Source organism: Bubalus bubalis, chromosome 12, assembly GCF_019923935.1.
Source record: "Bubalus bubalis isolate 160015118507 breed Murrah chromosome 12, NDDB_SH_1, whole genome shotgun sequence".
NCBI classification, from domain to species: domain Eukaryota; kingdom Metazoa; phylum Chordata; class Mammalia; order Artiodactyla; family Bovidae; genus Bubalus; species Bubalus bubalis.
In genome coordinates, this window is record NC_059168.1 from 78,023,234 (window position 1) to 78,046,724 (window position 23,491).

At 48.3% G+C, this 23,491-nt stretch overlaps 1 protein-coding gene across 1 annotated transcript; it reads right to left on the bottom strand.

Annotated features, from left to right (window-relative positions):
- Nucleotides 1–4,636: 4,636 nt before the first annotated feature.
- On the bottom strand, nt 4,637–19,184 carry LOC102404280 (b(0,+)-type amino acid transporter 1-like). Its single transcript, XM_006076054.3, has 7 exons — nt 18,435–19,184; nt 16,051–16,184; nt 15,754–15,883; nt 14,363–14,487; nt 12,751–12,835; nt 11,997–12,242; nt 4,637–5,138 (listed from the first exon to the last, which is right to left on the bottom strand). Exons 1-6 carry the CDS (start codon nt 19,182–19,184, stop codon nt 12,009–12,011), a joined length of 1,458 nt encoding a protein of 485 aa, XP_006076116.3. The 3' UTR covers nt 4,637–5,138; nt 11,997–12,008.
- Nucleotides 19,185–23,491: the final 4,307 nt, after the last annotated feature.

Sequence of the window (23,491 nt, forward strand, 5' to 3'; positions counted from 1 at the left end):
CCGTGAGTTGGTGATGGACAGGGAAGCCTGGCATGCTGCAGTCCATAGGGTCGCAAAGAGTCAACACAACTGAGTGACTGAACTGAATCTGCTTTACTCAGCCTAAGGATTCAAATGTTAATCCCACCTAGAAATGGCCTTACAGATACACCCAAAATAATATTTGACCAAATGTCTGGGCACACCCCATGAAATGCTGACACAGAAAATTAACCATCACAGATGCTGCTGCTGCTGGTCCTTGACGAGGTTAACAAGGTTTTGAAACCACTGCTGCAGAGTGTCTGCTTCCTTTTGGGGTGGAATTAGACCATTATCCCTGCTTCCAGCCCTATCCTCACAACCTAAAGGGGAACACCCATGACTCCAGGGCAGAAGTTACAGCAAAGACCAAGCTTGACCTGCTGGCAGGCCATGGGATGTAGAGAGCGCTTGGCTGAGTGGCAGGAACCCTGAACTGCCAGGCACAGGGCCCATGCAGCCCACTTCTCCTCCCTGACCTTGAGCTCCTCTTAGAGGTCACAGATAAAGTATCACACATCATTACACTTAAAAGTATTTTGTTTTTATGAAATTCAAATTTTACTAGACATCTTCTTTTTGTTGCACTTTATTTTTTGCTAAATTTGGCAATCCCAGTTTCTTTGGGAAGTGGGACACCACCAAAAGGGGTGTGAGAAGGCATCAGATGGGTGCACAGACAGGATGGGCCACTGCTCCTGCTGGTGGCATAAAAACAGCTTCTGGTCCAGGCCACCAGAGGGGAGCAGACCTGTTCCTCTGGGCTGGAGGGAGCCCAGCCTCCAACCCTGGAACAGGGCTTCCGGGGTGGATGGGGAGGACATGGGGTATGAGTCAGCCTAAGAGGAGGGTGGGAGATGTCACAGATCACATTAACCACAGGAGGAGGTCCCTCTCAGACCAGTCCTAACACTGGCAGTAAACATGAAGTTCCTTCCACCCACTCTTCTGGTCAGGGTTGAGAAGATTCTAAAGCAGAATTCAGAATAGTCGCTGGTGCCAGTGCTCTGCAACCCCAGCCTCCCAACCCAGTTCAGTTCAGTCGCTCAGTCATGTCCGACTCTTTGCTACCCCATGGATTGCAGCATGCCAGGCCTCTTTGTCCATCACCAACTCCCAGGCATCCTCTGTAGTTCCCCTTCTCCTCCTGCCTTCAATCTTTCCCTGAATCAGGGTCTTTTCAGATGAGTCATCAGGTGGCCAAAGTATTGGAGTTTCAGCTTCAACATCAGTCCTTCCAATGAATATTCAGGACTGATTTTCTTTAGGATGGACTGGTTTGATCTCCTTGCAGTTCAAGGGACTCTCAAGAGTCTTCTCCAACACCACAGTTCAAAAGCATCAGTTCTTCAGCGCTCAGCTTTCTTTATAGTCCAACTCCCACATCCATATATGACTACTGGAAAAACCATAGTTTTGACTAGACGGACCTTTGTTGGCAAAGTAATGTCTCTGCTTTTTAATACGCTGTCTAGGTTAGTCAGAGCTTTTCTTCCAAGGGGCAAGCGTCTTTTAATTGCATGGCTGAAGTCACCATCTGCAGTGATTTTGGAGCCCCCCAAAATAAAGTCTGTCACTGTTTCCATTGTTTCCCCATCTATTTGCCACGAAGTGATGGGACCAGATGCCATGATCTTCGTTTTCTGAATGTTGAGTTTTAAGCTAACTTTTTCACTCTCCTCTTTCACTTTCATCAAGAGGCTTTTCAGTTTTTCTCTGCTTTCTTCTGTAAGGGTGGTGTCATCTGCATATCTGAGGTTATTGATATTTCTCCTGGTAATCTTGATTCCAGCTTGTGCTTCTTCCAGCCCAGCGTTTCTCCTGATGTACTCTGCATATAAGTTAAATAAGCAGGGTGACAATATGCAGCCTTGACATGCTCCTTTTCTTATTTGGAACTAGTCTGTTGTTCCATGTCCAGTTCTAACTGTTGCTTCTTGACCTGCATACAGATTTCTCAGGTGGCAGGTCAGGTGGTCTGGTATTCCCATCTCTTGAAGAATTTTCACAGTTTGTTGTGATCCACTCAGTCAAAGGCTTTGGCATCGTCAATAAAGCAGAAGTAGATGTTTTTCTGGAACTCTCTTGCTTTTTTGATGATCCAGCGGATGTTGGCAATTTGATCTCTGGTTCCTCTTGCCTTTTCTAAACCCAGCTTAAACATCTGGAAGTTCATGGTTCATGTACTGTTGAAGCCTGGCTTGGAGGATTTTGAGCATTACTTTGCTAGTATGTGAAATGAGTGCAATTGTGTGGTAGTTTGAACATTCTTTAGCATTGCCTTTCTTTGAGATTGGAATGAAAAAAAAAACAACAAAAAAAACCCCACCTTTTCCAGTCCTGTGGCCACTGCTGTGTGGCCACAGTAAGTTTTCCAAATTTGCTGGCATGTTGAGTGCAGCACTTTCACAGCATCATCTTTTAGGATTTGAAATAGTTCAACTGGAATTCCTTCACCTCCACTAGCTTTGTTTGCAGTGATGCCTCCTAAGGCCCACTTGACTTCTCATTCCAGGATGTCTGGTTCTAGGTGAGTGATTACACCATTGTGGTTATCTGGGTTGTGAAGAGCTTTTTTGTGTAGTTCTTCTGTGTATTCTTGACACTTCTTCTTAATATCTTCTGCTTCTGTTAAGTCCATACCATTTCTGTCCTTTATTGTGCCCGTCTTCACATGAAATGTTCCCTTGGGATCTCTAATTTTCTTGAGGAGATCTCTAGTCTTTCCCATTCTATTGTTTTCCTCTATTTCTTTGCACTGACCACTGAGGAAGGCTTTCTTATCTTCCTTGCTAGTCTTGGAACTCTGCATTCAGATGGGTATATCTTTCCTTTTCTCCTTTGACTTTAGCTTCTCTTCTTTTCTCATTTATTTGGAAGGTCTCCTCGGGCAACCATTTTACCTTTTTGCATTTCTTTTTCTTGGGGATGGTCTTGATCCCTGCCTCCTGTACAAATGTCATGAACTTCTGTCCATAGTTCTTCAGGCACTCTATCAGATTTAATCCCTTGAATCTATTTGTCACTTCCACTGTATAATTGTTAGGGATTTGATTTAGGTCATACCTGAATGGTCTAATGGTTTTCCCTACTTTCTTCAATTTAAGTCTGAATTTGGCAATAAGGAGTTCATGATCTGAGCCACAGTCAGCTGCCAGTCTTGTTTTTGCTGACTGTATAGAGTTTCTCCATCTTTGGCTGCAAAGAATATAATCAATCTGATTTTGGTATTGACCATCTGGTGATGTCCATGTGTAGGGTCTTCTCTTGTGTTGTTGAAAGAGGGTATTTGCCATGACCAGTACATTCTCTTGGAAAAACTCTGTTAGCCTTTTCCCTGTTTCATTTTGTACTCCAAGGCCAAATTTGCCTCTTCCTCCAGGTATCTCTTGACTTCCTACTTTTGCATTCCAGTCCCCTATAATGAAAAGGACATCTTTTGGGAGTGTTAGTTCTAGAATGTCTTGTAGGTCTTCATAGAGCCATTCAACTTCAGCTTCTTCAGCATTACTGGTTGGGGTATAGACCTGCATTACTGTAATACTGAATGGTTTGCCTTGGAACAAACAGAGATCATTCTGTCGTTTTTGAGATTGCATCCAAGTACTGCATTTTGGACTCTTTTGTTGACTATGAGGGCTACTCCATTTCTTCTAAGGGATTCTTCCCACAGTAGTAGATATAATGGTCATCTGGGTTAAATTCACTCATTCCAGTACATTTTAGTTCACTGATTCTTAAAATGTTGATATTTACTCTTGCTATCTCTTGTTTGACCACTTCCAATTTACCTTGATTATGGACCTAACATTCCAGGTTCCTATGCAATATTGTTCTTTACAGCATCGGACTTGATTTCCATCACCAGTCACATCCACAACTGGGTGTTGGTTTTGCTTTGGCTCTGTGTCTTCATTATTTCTGGAGTTATTTCTCCACTGATCTCCAGTAGCATAGTTGGCACCTATCGACCTGGAGAGTTGATCTTTCAGTGTCCTATTTTTTTGCCTTTTCATACTGTTCATGGGGTTCTCAAGGCAAGAATACCGAAGTGGTTTGCCATTCCCTTCTCCAATGGACCACGTTTTATCAGAACACTCCACCATGACCCATCTGTCTTGGGTGGCCCTACATGGCATGGTTCAGGGTTTCATTGAATTAGACAAGGCTGTGGTCCATGTGATCAGTTTTATTAGTTTTCTGTGACTGTAGTTTTCATTCTGTCTGCCCTCTGATGGATAAGGATAAGAGGCTTATGGAAACTTCCTGATGGGAGAGACTGAGGGGGAAACTGGGTCTTGTTCTGATGGGCGGGGCCATGCTCAGTTAATCTTTAATACAATTTTCTATTGATGGGTGGCGCTTTGTTCCCTCCCTGTTGTTTGACCTGAGGCCAAACTATGGTGGAGGTAGTGAAGATATGGCGACCTCCTTCAAAAGGTCCCATGCATGCACTGCCACACTCAGTGCCCCCGACCCTGCAGCACGCCACCACTGACCCACGCCTCCACTGGAGACTCCTGGGCACCCACGGGCAAGTCTGGGTCAGTCTCTTGTGGGGTCACTGCTCCTTTCTCCTGGGTCCTGGTGCACACAAGGTTTTGCTTGTGCCCTCCAAGAGTCTGTTCCCCCCGTCCTGTGTAAGTTCTGGTGGCTCTGTGGTGGGGTTGATGGTGACCTCCTCCAAGAGGGCTTATGCCATATCCAGGTCTGCTGCACCCAGATGCCCTGCCCTTGTGCAGTCCACTGCTGACTTGTACCTTCACAGGAGACACTCAAACATTCAAACACAGGTCTGGCTCAGTCTCTGTGGAGTTTCCTCATGCACACAAGGTTTTGTTTGAGCCCTCCGAGCATCTCTGGAGGGTATAGGTTTTGATTCTAAATGTGATTTCACCCCTCCTACCATCTTGCTGAGGCTTCTTCTTTGCCTCTGGACGTGGGGTATACTTTTTTGGTGGGCTGCAACATATCCCTGTCGACGGTTGTTCAGCAGCAAGCTGTAATTTTGGAGTTCTCATGGGAGAAGATGAGCACATGTCCTTCTACTCCACCATCTTAAACGCCTCCTGTTCCTCCTCCTCCTTCATGGGCATTCCTCCAACAGCTTGTCAGATCTGTTAGAGACAGAAAATATGATGGAAAGGCATCCACTATGAAGGTCATATCTTATCAGCAGTATTAGTATCATCATTGGCATCAACTACATAAGCTGGCCACATTTTTCTGATTCCCATTATCCTTGGGCAAAATAGCAGCTAATGCCACGGGCCCTGGAATTCAGACTTCCTGAATTCAAATTTTAGTCCTACCACTTTCTACCTGTGTGACATTAGGCAAGTTGCTAAACCTCTCTCTGCCTTCATTCACAAGTTTGTGAAGATTAAATGAGTTAATATGTGTAGAATGTGAAGAAAAGTGAATGGTACCTGCCAGATATTCAATCAATGCTACTCATTACTATTGTCAGAGAAAAAAGTGGCGGTGTCTGGGAACCCCAGTTTGGGAGGTAAGGGAAAACAAAACCATCGCTGCTCACTTAGTCCCTAGCTTTCTTCTGGAGAGCGCTTACAACTTCAGAAACTAGAGTTCACTAAGGACCTCCTGAGCTGCGTGATCACCCTGAGGATTTTACAAGTTGACAAAATCCCTCTCATTCAGAGGTAAGGGGACAGACATACAAAGAGGGGGGCTTTCCTGCAAGTTGGCTTGTGCTCTTCAGAAGTGGATACAAGTTTCTGTAGGAAACTGGGAGGACACTGGGTCCCGAGGAAGCTGCTGGGAGGAAACCACAGGTGAGCTGAGACCCAGAGGATGGGCAAGAGTTTGTGGAGCAAGGGCAGGAGGGCAGGACAATGTGCTAATCAGTCCTCGAGCTGTGGTGTCTCTGCTCCAGACCCACATGGATTCTCTGCTTTGTGCCACTGGCGTTGGAGCCCTGGGGATCCTGCCTGTCCCTTGTCAGTGGTCCCTGGTAGGTACTGCCAATCTGTGGCACCAGAAGCAAACTAGCAAGTAGGCAGAGACAAACGACTTGCTCCCTCTTGTCTGCTCAGTGTCCTGCCAGCTTCTCCCCTCCACGACTTCTTCAGCCTGAGAGCAGCAGTGGAAGCCTCCAGGTGTCTTCAGCCTCAGTAGCTGAGCAGTTGACAAAGGGCAGGAGACAAGAGGCTGTGCAGAGAGCACCGGGGTAAAGCAGTTGGCATGTAGAATCAGAAGGGCTCCCAGGGCAAGATCAAGTGTGCAGATGGCCCTCATACACAGCACTTGATACCAGAAAGGGGCAGCTGGGGACCAGAACCGGCCCCTGAGCAGGTCAGAAACAAAGCCCAGGCCTTGGGAAGTGAGGTCAAGGTATAGGGCCTGAGTCAGGGCAGCTATGGTGCCAAGGAGCCCACACTGCCTTCCAAGCACTGGTGGTTTGTTCAGACATCCCTGAGGCCAGACTTGGGGCCAGGACTCGGAGAGTGGCAGGTCTGGGAGGGACTGCTCTAAAGACTGGGGGCTGAGACTGCACCCCCAGACCACAAGGGAGCTAACCATCCTCTAAGTGCCTTGTTGCCTGCATGGACCAAACCCCCTCCCCTTCTCCCATATTGAGAGGAAAGATCTTTAAGAGCTCCTCTGTGGGATGAACTCCAGGGAGGGGCATGAGTGTGGTGACGTGTATGCAGAAAGCGTGCACATGTATTTCTACAATTGAGTGTGGGGGCTATTTTTAGAATAGACCTGGTAGATTGCTATGAGGTTGATCATTCCCTTAAACAGCTTGTTTGTGGCATCAAAAACTTCTGTCTTCAGCACTCTTATTCACTCCTGTGGTTTCCATTTCCCCTTTATTTCTAAATATGCATTTTCAGCCTTGACTTGGTTTTTGAGCTCCAGATACACAAAGCCCCTAACCATCTTCACAGGAACCACTCACAGCATTTCAAACTAAACAAAGCAAAACATCTGCCCTTGCTCCAAACCTGCCCCTCCTCCCCTCTTCCCAATTTCCAGGAAACAGCACGCTCACCAAGTCACCCAGAGGCAAACCTTGAGTCCTGGCTGACATCTCCACCTCCTCACCCACAACCAAAAGACCAGGCCAGTCTTCCTTGCCGTATGTCCCAGGTCCTTCTGCATCCCTCACACCCTCTGCCACCAGCCCAGTTCCCATCCACAGAGAGCACTCACCCTCAGTTCCTTCCAGCACAGGGAGCCAGATTCATCTTCCAAAGCACCACCCTCCTCCCCAGAGATGCACTTTAACTCCAGCCCGCATACCTCACTCAGGGGTCCCCATTGTCTGAGCCAAACTGTCTCACAGCCTTTCCCTCTCTAGACTCACACATCCTCCCTGGGCCACCCAGACAGGCCCCACCACACTCCCAGAGCAGGCCAGCCAGGGGCATGGTCCCATGTTGGAGCAGGAGGCCGGGTAGTACAGACTTTAGCCCTGCCTGGTTGCCCATAGTAACAGGATGGAATCTCTCTGTGTCTGAGGCTCCCACTCAAGAGGCCCCTCTCTGGGCTGAGATGATTAACAGTCGTGAGCGGCACCAGGATCCATGAATCACAGACAGAGATGGACGCCTGGAGCAGGGTCAGGGCACAAAGGCAGTAACTCAGGTTCCCCCAGGCTCACACAGTCTGCCCCTCACACAGTCCCCAGGCCCCTGTGAGGACCCGGGACAGGCCTGCGCCCAGTGAGAAGTGAGGATGAGGCCAGTGCTCTTCTCTGCCAAGGGGCTATCTTTTTTCCAGTTCTTGTCTCACCATCTGTTTCTCTGCCTTTTCGTCTCTGTCCAGATCACGTGGCATTGGTGACACATTGATCAGATCACCTCTGATGGGACACTGACTCTAAAGATGGCCTCTTTAAAATATACAATATCAATTTTCCACCTTGAAAACTGTACAGTATACCTAATTCTAAGATGAAAAGCATAGCTGTATACATCTAAGCTTTATTCCCATAATAAAAGCTGTTTCCGAGGGGCATATGCTCAGAGATGGTTAGCAAAATGCTATATTTTTTCCTCCTTTTATATAGCTGTTTTAATGGCGTATCATTTTATCCCAGGACCCCGGCTAACTGGGCAGCCACTGGAAGACTGCTAATCACCAAAGCATAGGGAAGTGGAAAGTGTAGGAAATTGTGCCCTGGCGCTTGAAAGTTTAACCTTGAAATGACATGTAACAGTTCAACTCATTTTTGGGGAGGGGGGCTGTGTTCCCCAATCAGGGATTGAATCCAGGCCTTGGCAGTGAAAGTGCCGAGTCCTAACCACTGGACCGGCAGGAAATTCCCTCAACTCATGTTTTAGTGATCGAAACAAGTCATATGTTCTCATCTCACTTCAAGTAGGTAGGGAAATGCAGTTCTACCATGGACTTAGAAGGAGAGCTAAAACTAGCAAACTGCACAAATGACCAGCAATGGAGGGCTCAAATCCCTGGCCTGCGGATCGGGATATGAAGGGACAACTGCTTCCCATCAACAGGTGGAACTACCTGTCGGTTCCACCTGTTGGAACCAACTACATGGGTTGTGATTTCTCCAATGAGCAAAACAGCAGTGGACTCCCTTCCGTGGTTTACAAGTATGTACAGACGCTTCCCAGAAACAAACAAGGAACCTGATTGCTCTGGAAATGGTGGGTGTGGAGCAAGATATTTTGCCTTTCACTTTATATCCTTTGCAATGTTTGAAATTCTAATCATGGCATTCATCTGTGCAGATTTATCTATAGGATGGGTTTCCTTGGTGGCTCAGTGGTAAAGAATCTGCCTGCCAATGCAGGAGATGCAAGTTTAATCCCTGGGTTGGGAAGATCCCCTGGAGAAGGAAATAGCAACTCACTCCAGTATTCTTGCCTGGAGAATCCCATGGACAGAGGAGCCTGGAGGGCCACAGTCCATGGGATCACAAAGAGTTGGACACGACTTAGTAACTAAACAACAACAACTATCTATAAGACTCATCTTCCCTACTCTAACTACTCAGCAGAAGAGTGCAAATGGCCAAAGAATTGAGTGCTTATGATTTGGAGTAACCAAGCTTTGCCCAAAATAGATCATCCATGTGCTGATGGGACTGACCTCGGGTGAAAGAACACTGCCCTTCCCCTAGGAACCCAGCCAGCTCCAGCCCCAGATATTTCCTGGTACTTGATGCTTCTCTGGAGAAAACAGTAAATACTCCAGCCTTTGTCCTCAAGACTCAGGACATTTCTTCTCAGTCCAAAGGACACATTATACCATCTCTGGACTTAGAGAAGAAAAGCAACAGTGGACACCATGACCATGGCTCAGAGCAAGCAAGTCCAATGTACTAGTTTCTTAATAATTCTCAGATTTTCATCTGGATTGCTTCCTACTACCATCTTGGAGCCCAAGAAGGGGTCCTGGGCAGGACAGGAGTTCAGGTAAGGTGTGCTGATCAACTGCAGGCAGAAGGAAGCTGTCCTCCCAGAGCCTGGCCCTGGGGACACTTTGTGCCATCCCTGTAGGCCTGGGAGTCAAAATGCAGTTGGTAATGGGAAGGATGGGAAGATGGAGTCACAAAGTGAGAAACAGCCTACCTGGGCTGCATGACCCAGGGCCAGTGGTGGTCCAAACCCTACTCTGCTCTCCACATCCAAGCATGCATCCACTGCCAGCTAGGGGGGACTGCTCCAGACTTAGAAGATGTCCCTCATCCTCAGACAACCTTCTCAGAACAGGGCCTCAGAGCCCAGGGCAGAGCAGGGGCAAATGGGTAGAGAGTGCAAGTCATTAAAAATACAAACATGATATGTTCCTTTATCACTCAACAAATAGTTCAATATTTTGATTCACCAGGCATTTTTGATTAGCAAGGAGCCCAGGACCAAGATGGGAACTAAGGAACACACAGTTCAGTTCAGTTGCTCAGTCATGTCCGACTCTTTGCGACCCTATGAATTGCAGCACGCCAGGCCTCCCTGTCCATCACCAACTCCCGGAGTTCACCCAAATTCCTGTCCATTGAGTTGGTGATGCCATCCAGCCATCTCATCCTCTGTCGTCCCCTTCTCCTCCTGCCCCCAATCCCTCCCAGCATCAGAGTCTTTTCCAATGAGTCAATTCTTTGCATCAGGTGGCCAAAGTATTGGAGTTTCAGCTTCAACATCAGTCCTTCCAAAGAATACCCAGAACTGATCTCCTTTTGGATGGACTGGTTGGATCTCCTTGCAGTCCAAGGGACTCTCAGAGTCTTCTCCAACACCACAGTTCAAAAGCATCAATTCTTCGGCGCTCAGCTTTCTTCACAGTCCAACTCTCACATCCATGCATGACCACAGGAAAAACCATAGCCTTGACTAGACGGACCTTTGTTGGCAAAGTAATGTCTCTGCTTTTGAATATGCTATCTAGGTTGGTCATAACTTTCCTTCCAAGGAGTAAGCGTCTTTTAATTTCATGGCTGCAATCACCATCTGCAGTGATTTTGGAGCCCCCAAAAATAAAGTCAGCCACTGTTTCCACTGTTTCCCCATCTATTTGCCATGAAGTGATGGGACCAGATGCCGTGATTAGTTTTCTGAATGTTGAGCTTTAAGCCAACTTTTTCACTCTCCTCTTTCACTTTCATCAAGAGGCTTTTTAGTTCCTCTTTACTTTCTGCCAAAGGACATACAAACATGTCTAAAAACTAACCCCCACCATCACTAAACCCACCACCCAGAGGGGAGTATGACCCAAAACCAGACACTGGGGTGCAGGCTCCAGTGAGGCTGACAGAGTCACACACACACAGGAGTCACCTCTCCTGACATTTTCAGGAGCTGCATCCTCAGCATTTCCAGGTATTGAAGTCATTCCTTCCTCTCCCTCATTCCCACCTGGGCAGCCAGATACCTCTCCACTTTAGTCCTATAATCATATTAGTCTTATGGTATCTGTTCTTTTTTTTTTTTAACATTTATTTGTTTGTTTGTTTGACTGTACCATATCTTAGTTGTAACATGCAGGATCTTCGATCTTCATTGTAATATGTGCGATCTAGTTCCCTGAGCAGGGATCGAACCTGGGGCCCCTGCATTGAGAGTGTGGAGTCTTAGCCACTGGACCACCAGGGAAGTCCCCTGGGACCTGTTCTAACTTTTCTTCATTTCTTTGAGAAATTTGACTGTCCTCCCTTGTACCCAAACCAAATAAAACCCCTCTTCCCAAGGATATGCCTCTTGCTTCTTTCTCTGTTCAAGCAAGTTAGTAGCTTTAAACATTAGCTGAAGAATCGTGTCTTCTGGAACAAGTTTTATCAGAACCAGAGTTTTTCTAGTTGTAATAGATAAGAATCCATTCAAACCCACTTGAGCCAAAATTGATATATTATAAGGTGTCAGGTTGTTCCAGACAATCAAAAAGCAGGTTTTCCCAGTTCTTGGGGACCATATAATTTCTCAACACCATCTCACTATGTATCTCCTTCATCCTTCTTTGTTGACCAGGCCACACACATATCATATGGGATCTTAGTTCCCCAATATCAGGGATCGAACTCATGCCCCATGCGTTGTTAGCACAGAGTCTTAACCATTGGAATGCCAGGGAAGTCCCATCTTCTTCATTCTTCTCTCCAGGGTGGCTTTCTCTACTTCTCTACCCACATCATGGAAGATCCCAAGATTTACAATTCCTCAGCTCAAGCAACCATCAGAATTCTAATGTCAAAATTTCAAAAGAAGGGCAAGTGTTTCAAGTTGTCCACCTGAAATATCAAATAACTGTGACCCAGAGAGACAGTCATGTAATTCCAGCATGACTGTGAGATCCACCTGTGAAGAAAGAGCAGCTCTTACAGAAGAGAAGAACACTGTCCTGGGCAGATAACCCCAAACTCCACATCATCTGCATCATGGCACTTAAGGAACTTATTAGGATTATGCATAGTCAACCTACAGAGAAGCTGGCCAGGCCTCTTGTGTGCAGATGGAGGTGTCTACAGCAACAAGGGCAGTGCTGACCTGTCCAGTCCTTCAGTCAGCATTCTTCGTGGTTGAAGCAACTTCCATGAGCAGCTGGAGATGCAGGGTGACGACCTGCAAACACTCGGGCTGGTACCGGAAGTAGACAAACAGGAAATAGACCAGGAAGCCACTGAGCAGGAACAGGAAGACATACAGGAACTCTGGCTGGGGATGGGCCACGATGGGCGCCAGCACCAGGTAGACAGATGTAAGGACCATGGTGGCAGGGATGATGATGGGGACCTGCAGGGACAGAGAGACCTGGATGATGAAGACATGCCTGGGAGGTGGCACAGGGCGCCTGGGCTCTGTCCCTTCTGCCTGCCTGCCTTCCTGCTGCTTCCACCTGCCACCAACTCCTCTCTTCCAGAACCTACCATAACAACTTGTCAGGCCAAGGGAGACACCTTGGGCCACAGAGGCCCCTCCAGGGAGCAGAGACTTTGGTGCCCAGCCTGATCCTCTCTGTTACATGAGTCTCACTGGGTGCGTGCATCCTCTTCTCTGTTCAACTCCCACTGTTCTCCCTCTGTGTCCTCTAGAAGAGAAAGGCATCCCCAGCAAGGAGAGTCAATGCCTTGTGCTCCAACTGTCCTTTACCCCCAGGACACACAGAAATTCCCTCCCAAAAACAACAGTGTTGACCACTTTCTTTCTTCCTCTGGGCCTCAAGTGAGGCCGTGGTCCAACCATCTGCGTCATGCAACAGCTTATAGTTGAAAAAGAAACCCATGTAGGTCCTGAAATCTACTTTGTAAGGTCGGGGAAGATTCTTCTTTATCCGCAAGTACAGGAGACCGCTGAAGGTGATTCTGTAGGTGAGCCAGCCAAGGAAGCTGAAAGGCAAATGTGAGCCACTTGTTAACAGGCCCTGCCATGGTGGGGCTGGCAAGAGGGGCCGGCCTACTAAGTGCAGACCTAGAGTAGAGCTGCAAGCACATCAGGGCCTCTCAGCCACCCCCAGCTCCCCTGATCCATGCGGCCGAAGGAAAGAAGAATGCAAGGCTGGGGCACCGAGGACAGGGTATGCTGGAGGGCCCAGCTGGAGCTTTGTCTTCAGGCATGAAGGGGCCCACGCACAAGCCCACCCATCCACGAGGCTCCAGGCCAGGCCTTCTCTGACTGCCCCTGGCTGGCTGGAGGAGGGCAATTTCAAAGGAAGGAGGACTATCTGTGTTTCCCAAAGAAAGAATCTGGTGGAACCTCAAGGAAGGCTGTGTTCCCCTTAAGGGCTGCACACTCATAGCAGACTGCACCACCTTGGAGTTGGTGATGGGCACCAGAAAAACCTTTGGCCCCTCTGTCTGTTGTAGGTCTGATGTGAAGTCCACATAACCTTGGAGGCCATCTCTTGAGGTTGTCCAGATGGGGAGAGATGGGGCCCTGGCTGACATGAATCATCCTTGAGTTCTCATCTGTGCCAGGACATTCTCTGTCACTCGCCCCCATCTCAGGCTGAAGATCCTTAAGAGACACCACGGATTTGATTTTATCTTCACTGTACAATGAATTTTTTCTTTCTCATGGGAAAAAGATAAAAAGAAAAATAATGTCTGTTACTTAATGTTCTGAAGAAAGGGACATCGAGTACTATATATCTTGTTCCAAAAGATTACTCTTAGAACAACAGAGGAAGAGAACATGTGATGCTTGCAAAATTACTCTGAGAAGTCCTCTGCCCCAGACATCATGCCTGCCTGGTGGGTTAAGAGTCTATTTGGTGAGAGAAGTTTAAAAATGACAACTGGATATCACAACAGCCCATCATTTCTACCCCAGAGCAAGCAATAAAGGGGGTCAGAACATCTCCCCACTTTGATGCACTTCCGGAGAGTGCCCACACAGCTTGGCTGTGGGTCTGCCCTGAGTTCAGCAGAGCTCTGTTGGGTCAGATCCAGAACAAAGACCAGACTACAAAGGAAAAATGACACCAAGCCAAAGGCTATGAGTCATGTGAGTGAAGCCTGAATATTTTTTTACATTGTCCTGCAGACAGAGTAAAGGGACAAGAAAAGAGAAAGCAAATAACAAAGACAACACAAGACTTTATTTCTTGGTGAAAATTGGTCTCATTGAATTTATGGAAGCAGTGCAAGAGAGGAGGATGCTATGTTTAATTTTGGAAACTGAATTGGGAGAGAATGGTTAAAACAGTGTGTGTGTGTGTATGTGTGTGCAGACGCTCTGAGCCTGAGCCTCCAGAAGTGTGTGCATGTGTTTTTGTGTCTGTGTGCATGTTTGTGTGTATCATAGGGGCTTCTGGAAATGTGCTTGCAGGATAAGAGTATATATGTGTGCATGCCTGTAAATGGGTACACATAGGGGCCATGAGATACTCAGCCTGAGGGGGCAGTCTCACTTGCCTCAAGAAGTTCACGATGGTATTGAAGTTTCCGGAGATGACCAGGATCAAAGCCATCGCTGTGGTGAACATCAGAGCTGGAGCTGGAGTGAGGCGATGCACGTGAACCATGGACAGAAGTTGGGGCTGGGGAGCAAAGTCAGGTGTCAGGTAACCTCCAGTGGAGCCCCGGTGGGGGTCTGTCCCCAGAAACTCCCACCTTCTTCTCCTGCCAAACTCCCTCAGGACACCAGGGTACCCAACCAGATAGTCCCCAATTCCCATGGCTTCCTTCCAGATGTAGGTCACTGGGGATCTCCTGGAGTGACCAGACTCAGGGGGCAGGTTAGGGGGGCCCATCCCTCCAGACCATCCAAGACCCTGTAGCTTAGGACGTGGGGTTGCAGTGTGGAGAGCTGTAGCAGGTGCCTGGCCAACCAAATCTTTTGACTTTCTATTGCTCCCCCTGAAGATAGAAAGAGGGACCAGGAAGGGAAGACTGAGAAGGAGAGGGGAGAGGAACGGTCGGCTATGGGTGGAGCATGGAGAGGGATACAGTCTACTGTGTAGACTGCGTTATCCTTCAGCAAATACTCAGTCCCCTACTCTCTGCCTCTGTGGAAGAAATATATTAATAGTTTCCATCCACTGATTTGAGCTTGCCAATGAACAGTGAGCAGGAGAGACCCACCAGAAGCTCTAAATATGTGTGTGGTTTGGCTTGGTTTCTTGAACCCCTGCCACCTGCCATGGCAAAAACATGCCCCAGGAGCCCCTATGGCCTGGGTCCCAGGATTAGAACAGACTCACAGTCAGAGTGAGAAGATGTGAACACAAGCCCTGGCCTGCCCTAGCCACTCTGACCTTTTAACTCATGAGCAACATGGAATGTCTGTTGTTCTCAGCCTCTGGAATTAGGGGCTGTCTCCTGTACAGCGTTACTGCAGCAAAAACTGACAGAGTGACAGAGAGTCCCCCAGGCATGGGGGGCCCAGCGGGCACACACTGGCTCCTGGGGCTCCTCCCCACTGCCCCGGCACCACTGTTGAACAAAGACGTCCCTGTCACCTACAAACCTCTACAGTGTGACCCAGCACAGTGATCTCCCAGAACGTGAAGGTAAAAGGACTGGAGTGTAAGTGGAGAGGTAGGGAATATGTGAGCCCTACTCTCAGCAGAAAAGAGGGCTCTGTCTTTTGAGGAAGCCCTGGTTTGGGCTAAATGCTGAGCTCCGGGAGGAGAAAGCTTAGCTGGCTGTCCTTAGAGGTATGTCCCCCCTACAGTTCCTTAGTTCCTGCCTCACTGTTGTCCATATGAGATCAACAGCTTTTAAAAGGCTAATGTTTTAAACTCTGTACTCTGTATTCTCCTGCTGCCCCCATCACCTTGCCTAGTGCACATCCCATGTCTCACCAGGTGGCCCTCTCGGGCAGCCACGTAGGACACACGGCTTCCGCTGAAGAACGACACATTGGCAGAGCCGAACAACGAGAGGGCGACAGCCAAGGGCACCAGCCAAGCCCAGGCCCCCAGAACCTGATTCCTAGGACAACAGAGGAATCGAGGGAAGGATCTCCAGCAGCAACCAGGAAGACAGCCTCAAGGCCACATCGGAAACAGAGCGAGCAAACCCAGGGATACTTTGGAATACTCATGGGGGACTATCCTTCCCCAGGGCGGGGCTGTGAACAGGTCATGTGACTCACTTACCCCCAGCTCACAGCCATTGCATCGGTGGAAAGGATCTCACTGGGAGAGAGCACTAGGAGGTAACTGATGTTGGGCAGGATGTACAGGCCAGTGACCAGGGGGATGGTGATCATCAGTGCCCACACCAGGTTCTGCTGCAGAGTTGGGGAGAAGAGGCCACATGTTAGCCTGTGAGGTCCTTTCCAGGGTCTCCGAGCAAGCTCAGGAGTGCAGCACTGAACTGATCCTGGCCCCAGGACACACGCCAGGCCAGGGGGGCACTGGCCATGTGTCCCTCCTCCATGAACTTAGAGTCCCACGGCATGGACAGGCCAACCGACAGGTGTGCTAGGAAGCCGTGAGGAGGACTCACAGTCAGAGCGGTGGAGGTACAGTGGAGGGTGGGGACCCGGGGGCGGGGGGGGGGGTGGGAAGCCATCATCAGAACAAGCAGGGCCTTATGCTGGGTTTTCCTTGAAGAATGGAGGAGATTCCAGCAGGTGGGAAGTAGGGAGGGGCGTTCCCAGCAGGGACACCTGCAGAGCAGGGGTGCAGAGAAGAGGCAGGAAAGTTAGAGATCTCCACGGTCAGATGGTCCCTCCAGCCTGTATTCTAGGACCCACAGTGCCAACTCTGCCTAGTCTCTGGGTCCCCAGGACACAGGCCCAGACTAAGGGCCATTCCATCCAGGGGTTCTCTTCTGCACCTCAGTCTCCTAGAGAGGAAATTGGGAATCACTGGGGATCTGTGAACTGTGATTCCCCCACTGTCCTGCCTCTCTGCAGGGTGTGAGGATCAGCAAAGCGGAAGGGAAAGGAAGGGCCTGGACACAGGGACTATGGGCACTGGAACTGGTTTGCATTGAAAGAGCCTCAGCACCTAGCGGACCCAGGTCACCCCCAAAAATGTATTCAGCAAGCATGCAATAAAAGTTGAGGAATGCATGAAAAGTAGGTGAAATCAGAGTGTGGACTGCTCCTTCCCACTCCGTACCCCTAGTTCTGGATATCATTCTGGAGCCAGGAGCAAATGGAGGGAAAGGGCCTCCCTCAAACTTGACCCAGCATTTCCCTAGGCTCAGACTAGCCCTGTAAGAACACACTTCAGAGTGGGAGAATCATGTCCAGGCACTCCCAGGTCTCCTGGAGGGCTTTCTCTAGAGGTCTTTTGGTTGACCTTGGGAAGAGCAGGCAAACACTATGAATGTACAACCCCTCCCTTCCGTACCAAATGGTACAACAGAACATGACATTGCTATTCCTGACATGTGAAACAATACAGAGAAGCCACCCTTCCTCACTAAGACACAAGGAGCTCTCTTTCAGACTTGGGATGGCGCTGTCCCTGTGTGGGCTGCACCAGCGTTCCAGGCAGACCTCCTCCCCACCCCTAAAAAGGACCCTCCCTCATTTAAGCATCTACCCTTGATGCACATATCTTCTGTTCTCCAATATGATATAAAAGGCAGTTTCTATGGGGCTCTGTAATAACCTAGAGGAAAGGGTGAGACGTGGGAGGGAGACTCAAGGAGGAGGGGACATATGTACATGGTTAATTCATGTTGATGTATGACAGAAATCAAACCAATATTGTAAAACAATCACCAATCAATTAAAAATAAACAAAATAAATATTTAAGACTTTTAAAAAAGCAGTTCCTAGAGCTTTCTGCCAGAGCTGAGATCTGAGCACAGAAAAGTTTGGAAGTGGGTTTGGGAGGAAGGGCAGGGGGGCATGGAGGATGAAGAAATAATCTCGGAGCCCACTTCTGGTCCTTGGGGTCAGCCTGGGTGCTGAGCCGATCCTCAGCTATCCCCCAAGTCCCCTAGTAAAGTCCATAGTTTCCCACTGCCTCCCAAGAGCCCTGCAGACCAAGCCCCTCCCAAAGCAATGACTAGCCAGCCCCAGGTTCACAGGTGGAGTGAGACAGGCAGGACTGGCTCGTCCTTCTGTCCCAGCCCTGAAGCTATGTCCTGTAGTAGGCTCCCATGCTTCAGCAAATATGACCTATGTATCTACTACAATGTTCCAGAGAGAACAATCCAGGAGAGAGAAAGCTGAGTCATCAAGCACAGCTTCTTACAAGGGGTCTGACTTCCAAGTCACTCCCCCTTTCTAAACCTCAGTTTTCCCAACTGAAAAATGGGATGATAATGTCTACCTTCCAGGAAAGCAAAATGAGCCCATGGATAGAAAACAATAAAGATCCCCCCTTACTTGAGAAGCTAGTATTCATATAATTACATAAACTAATCAGAAAAGACATTGGGCTGGCACTTTAGTCCCATGAGTACAGAAAGGGAGCCCCTCTTTTCAGCTGATCTCAGAGTCTTCACTCAAATAACAATTATCGGAACTACTACTATTTGGAGATTTCAGCCCCTGAAGCAGTGTTGCAGACTCACGTTTGAATTCTTGAGTTCCTCCGTCACCTGGCTGAGGCTATTCCAGCCATCAAAGGACCACAGCCACTGGTAGAAGGCCATGCTGATGTGCCCGGGCTGCTGGGACGTGTTGTGGAAGGCAGACTGCAGGGCTTCCATGCGGCCTCGGCCCTGGCCCAGCACCACGGCGCCAACCCCCATGATGACCAGCAAGGAGAACACTTGGGCAGTCGTGCACATGTTCATCAGCGTGGCGGCCATCCGCGAGCTCCAGCAGTTGACCAACATCAGCAGCAGGATGCAGGTGGTAGCCACCACCTTGACCATGGCCTGGGGCAGCGAGAAGCAGCCTGGGTAAAAGGGGACCAGGACATACTTGGCAACGCTCAGTGAGATGGCTGCAATGGTGGCCGGTCTGCCCACCAGCACAAACGTGTAGATGACCAGGAAGACAGGTAAGGAGCCAAAAGTTCGTAGGATGTAGGTATATTCCCCTCCAGATTCAGGAACCAGAGCCCCCAGTTCAGCATAGCACAGGGCACCCAGTGTGGCCAGAAGGCCACAGACTGCCCAGACTGCGAGGTTGGCCCCAGGGCTGCCCGTGTAGACCAAGACACCCTGCGGTGACATGAAGATGCCACAGCCGATCATAGAGCCTGCAGTCAAGGACACGGCGCTCCACAGGCCCATGTCCCTCAGCCTCAGCCCCTCATCCCCTGCCTCCTGCTCGGCCACCCCCTCTTCGCCATCTCCTTGCTGACTTCTCTTCATCCCAGAGCTTCAACAGTCACTGCAGCTAACTGAGCAGAAGCAGATGCTCTGATACTATCAGGCTCATGGGCTTCCTGCAGGAGTTAATGATTACAGAGCCTGGAGGAATCTGAGCCAGGGGCCAGAGAGCCAGAACACAGCATTCAGAGGGGACCATGCCTCTCCTGATCTCCCAGCCCTTGTCCAGCCAGAACCCAGGACAGGGAGGTTGCAGGAGTTGTTCAGTGACTCAGCTCAGGAAAAGTTAAGGAAAGACAGGTTTTAGGAGGAATCCCTGGTGCCCAATTCCACAACAACATGTCTGTGGAATCACAGTTGGCTGAATGCTCCGTGCCAACAGTATGACTGCTGAGTTACTGCACATTAGGACCCTAAGAAACTTCTGGAATACTTTTATCAGCCAAACAGTATAATCCCAGCTTTATTCAGATTCCAAGAAAAATGGCATGAGTCGTGTTCTAAAGCAGAATGAAAATGTTTAAAGAAGAGCATCCAAATAGCTTGAGAGAGAACTTGTTCCCCCTGCAGGAAGGGAGTAGGTGGTTAAACGTACAGGGTCTAGAGTGGAACCACCTTCATTCAAATCCCAGCTCTAGTTCCTCACAGCTGTGTGACCCGAGACAAGGCCTCTGAACCTCACCCTATTTATCAGTAAGCTGATTACAATACCCGCTATATAGGGTTACTCTAAGTACCAAAGAACTTAAAACCCATTCAAAGTGGCTAGAATAGCAAATGACATGTAGTAAGATTTCCTTATATAGTAGACATCACTATCTGGCTAAGAATTTCATTAGTTTCCTAAAGATAGATAGATAGATTGATATTTAATTTAACATAATTTTATTGATACATAATCATTTCAAGATATGGTATATAACTTTTTAATTGATCTTTCCTTATATTTTTCAAATCTTGACTTATGAATGTCATTGGTATTGTTATACAGAGTCAATGGGACTCAGTGGTATTTGGGGTAAAGTTGCTGGCATCCAAAGTGGGCAGAGAGGTACTTGCAGTCACCTGAACAGACTGGCCTAGCTCAAGCCAGCCGTATGGACTGCTTGGATCTCATGTACATGTGTAATCAATAAAACTCGAGACAGATGCAAAGGGCGTTGCTGTCACTGGTTCCTGGGGTATCCATCCTGCTTCCTCCCCTTGCTATACCAAAGCCCAAAGGGCAGTGGTCCTCAAAAAATATAGGGCCATCTTCTTCAGAAATAACTCTGGAGAAGGGGCCCTCCAAGATTCAAAAGGAGGTCCTTCAACATCCTTACTCAGTAGGAAGAGAAAGAAGAGGAAAAAGAAGCAGATAAGAAAGAAAGTAGATAGAAGAATTGATGGAAAGATGTTAGGAAAGAAGAGAGTACTGGAGGCTTGGGAAAGGAAACCAGCTGCCTTTCTGGTCATAGCTAAATAGTAACCAAGACACTCAGACTTGTCTTTCTCCAGGCACTGCTGCTGGTGGGTATTGCAAAGGTTAGCCAACTGCGGAGGGTGAGAATAGTCCACAAGGTCATGGTCACCTCTCACACCACTGGCAGTTCTCAGGGTTTCCAAGACCACCCTTAGACTCAATAATTTGCTAGAAGGACTCACAGAATTCACCAAAAGCTTTTATACTCAAGTTATGTTTTATTACACCTAAAAGATACAGATTAAAGTCAGCCATGGAGGGGAGGACAAAGCCCAAAAACCGAGGGTCCAAACACAGACCTGCCAGCCCTCCTTGCCCAGTGGAACAGGACATAGGTGTTCTCCTTCCATCAGTGTTGACAACACACACATCACACTGCCAACCAGGGAGGCGCTCTGCGTCCACTCTTTACTGGGGTCCCATCACTTAGACATGGCTGGCTGCTCCGGTGGCTGACCTCAGTTTCTAGCCCCTCAGGAGGTCAGGGTGACATTTCATGACCCAAAGATCCCATCCAAAATCACTCTGTTAATACTATGTGGTTGGCCCAAGGCCCCCAGGCAATTCTGATCAAGCATGACATTCCAAGGGCTTAGAGATTACCTCCCAGAAGCTGAAAGTAAGGTCCAGACCTCTGTTGGGGCAAGGTTAAATTCTTTGCCACACAGATATGGTACTTGTGACCTGAAGAACATTATGAGCACACAAATATTGGGTTTTGTGTGTGTGTGTGTGTGTGTGTGTGTTTGGCTGCACTGGATCTTTGTCACAGCCCACAGGTTTCTCTAGTCGCTGTACCAGGACTTAGTTGCCCCAAGGCATGCAGAATCTTAGTCCCCCAATGAGCAATTGAGTTCACATCCTCTGCATTGGAAGATGGATTCTGAACCACGGGACCATGAGGGAAGTCCCTAAATTTTGTTTTTAATGACTCACTTCATGTGTCAAGAGAGGAGGCCCTGAATGCCAGACTAAGAGGCTGGGACTAGCCAGGAATGGGAAGGAAACAAGTGGAAGGGAGAGTGGGGAAGGGCCCACCGCAGCAGGGTCTTTCTGAGATGGGGGAACTGGAGACTCTGGGGTTCTGTGGGCTTCAGTTAGCAATTTCTGCAGCCTTTGCAGAATCTGACACAGCGTGGTCTTCAGCTCCAGGTCAGCGTCTGCCTATGAGCAAGGAGCCCCTGAAGCAGAGCCAAGCTCAGACGGTGTCCCTGTGCTGCCACCACAGGTGGACGTGGTGGCCGATGTGATCCAGTCTGAGGCTCAGCAGAACGGATGCAGCGAGAGGAAATTCAGCATCTGGGGATCAGAGCACTGTCTTCATCACGGTGTTCTCAACAAGATCTTCATTAACTCAACTTTCCATCACTAAAATGAGGATGATCCTCCCACAAAAGTGCTCATGAGAATAAGCCAAAATCCCTTGAATCCCACCATCCAGGGGAGATGAATGGAATTATATTATCAAAAACTCACAATTTCAGGACTTCCCTGATGGTCCAGTGGCTAAGATACCATGCTCCCAATGCAGGGGGCCCAGGTTTGATCCCTGGTCAGGGAACTGGATTCCCTATGCCACAAATAAAGATCCCGCATGCTGTAACAAAGATCAAAGTCCCCACGTGCTGCAACTTCTCCAGGCCACAATACTGGAGTGTACAGCCTTTCCCTTCTCCAGGGGAATCTTCCCAACCCAGGGACTGAACCCAGGTCTCCCACATGGCAGGTGGATTCTTTACCAGCTGAGCCACAAGGGAAGCCCAAGAATACTGGAGTGGGTGGCTCATCCCTTCTCCAGCGGGTCTTCCCAACCCAGGAATCAAACCAGAGTCTCCTGCATTCCAGGTGGATTCTTTACCAACTGAGCTACCAGAGAAGCCCAACTAAGACACAGCACAGCCAAATAAATACATTAAAATACTTTTAAAAAAAGAACCTCACATTTCCTACTCTTGCCCCCAGTCATGCCTGATCTCAAGGCCCCTGCCATGTCTCCTCAAGTATATCTGAGACATAACAAGAAATCTCATCTATGCTCAAAACCAGCTTGATAGCCTCCATCCATACATGGCATCCACTCTGCTCCCCATCCTGCTCCAATCCTGCCTGTCAGTGCCTGATAACAGGGATCAGCAGCTCTTTCTGTAAAGGACCAGATAGTAAGGCATTTGGGCCTTAAACAAGAAAAAAAAGCTGAATCCTGGTCAGAACAGGAAGCTTTGTGAACTAGCTGGCTAAACACTGATGTGCCCCTAGTACATACACAGAGCCCATCTGCAAAGACTAAGAGATTGTGTTGATATCAGCCGTTGAAGAAGCTCTCCTTCCAATCGTTGGCTGCCTACTAAGCTAATAGAACAGATAACTTAGGGGCCACACGTAACCATATAGATATTATAAAATAGTTCATAAAAGTCACTAAACAAAGAGCAACTTCTACAAGCAGCACCAAAAAACCCTTGGAAGGCAATCTTATCTCCAGATTTGCCATATTACAGTATTTAAAATGTCCACTTTTCAACAACAGCAAATAATGGGGCATGCAAAAAAAAAAAAAAAAAAAAAACAAGAAAATATAGCCCATGGATGAAGGCAGCAAAGGCAAATCATCAATGAAAACTATCCCTGAGGAAGCTCAGATATTGGACTTACTAGACAAAGATGTACATCAGATGTTACATTTTGAGTACATGTCAAGAGCTAAAGGAAACCATGCCCAAAGAATTAAAAGAAACCACAAGACTTACAGAGGGGAGATGGCGATGGAGTAGGACGGGGAGAACACTTTCTCCCCTACAAATTCATCAAAAGAGCATTTAAACATCGAGTAAATTCCACAAAACAACTTCTGAATGCCAGCAGAGGACATCAGGCACCCAGAAAAGCA

What these genes read in the sequence shown, in the direction of transcription:
- LOC102404280 (XM_006076054.3), bottom strand. Translation starts at nt 19,184, where the DNA reads ATGAAGAGAAGTCAGCAAGGAGATGGCGAAGAGGGGGTGGCCGAGCAG. An exon ending in ACCATCGTGAACTTCTTGAG is followed by an intron (nt 12,836 to 14,362) that starts GCAAGTGAGACT and finishes TTTGCCTTTCAG; the next exon opens with CTTCCTTGGCTGGCTCACCT. An exon ending in ATCTTCCCCGACCTTACAAA is followed by an intron (nt 12,243 to 12,750) that starts GTAGATTTCAGG and finishes CTGTCCCTGCAG; the next exon opens with GTCCCCATCATCATCCCTGC.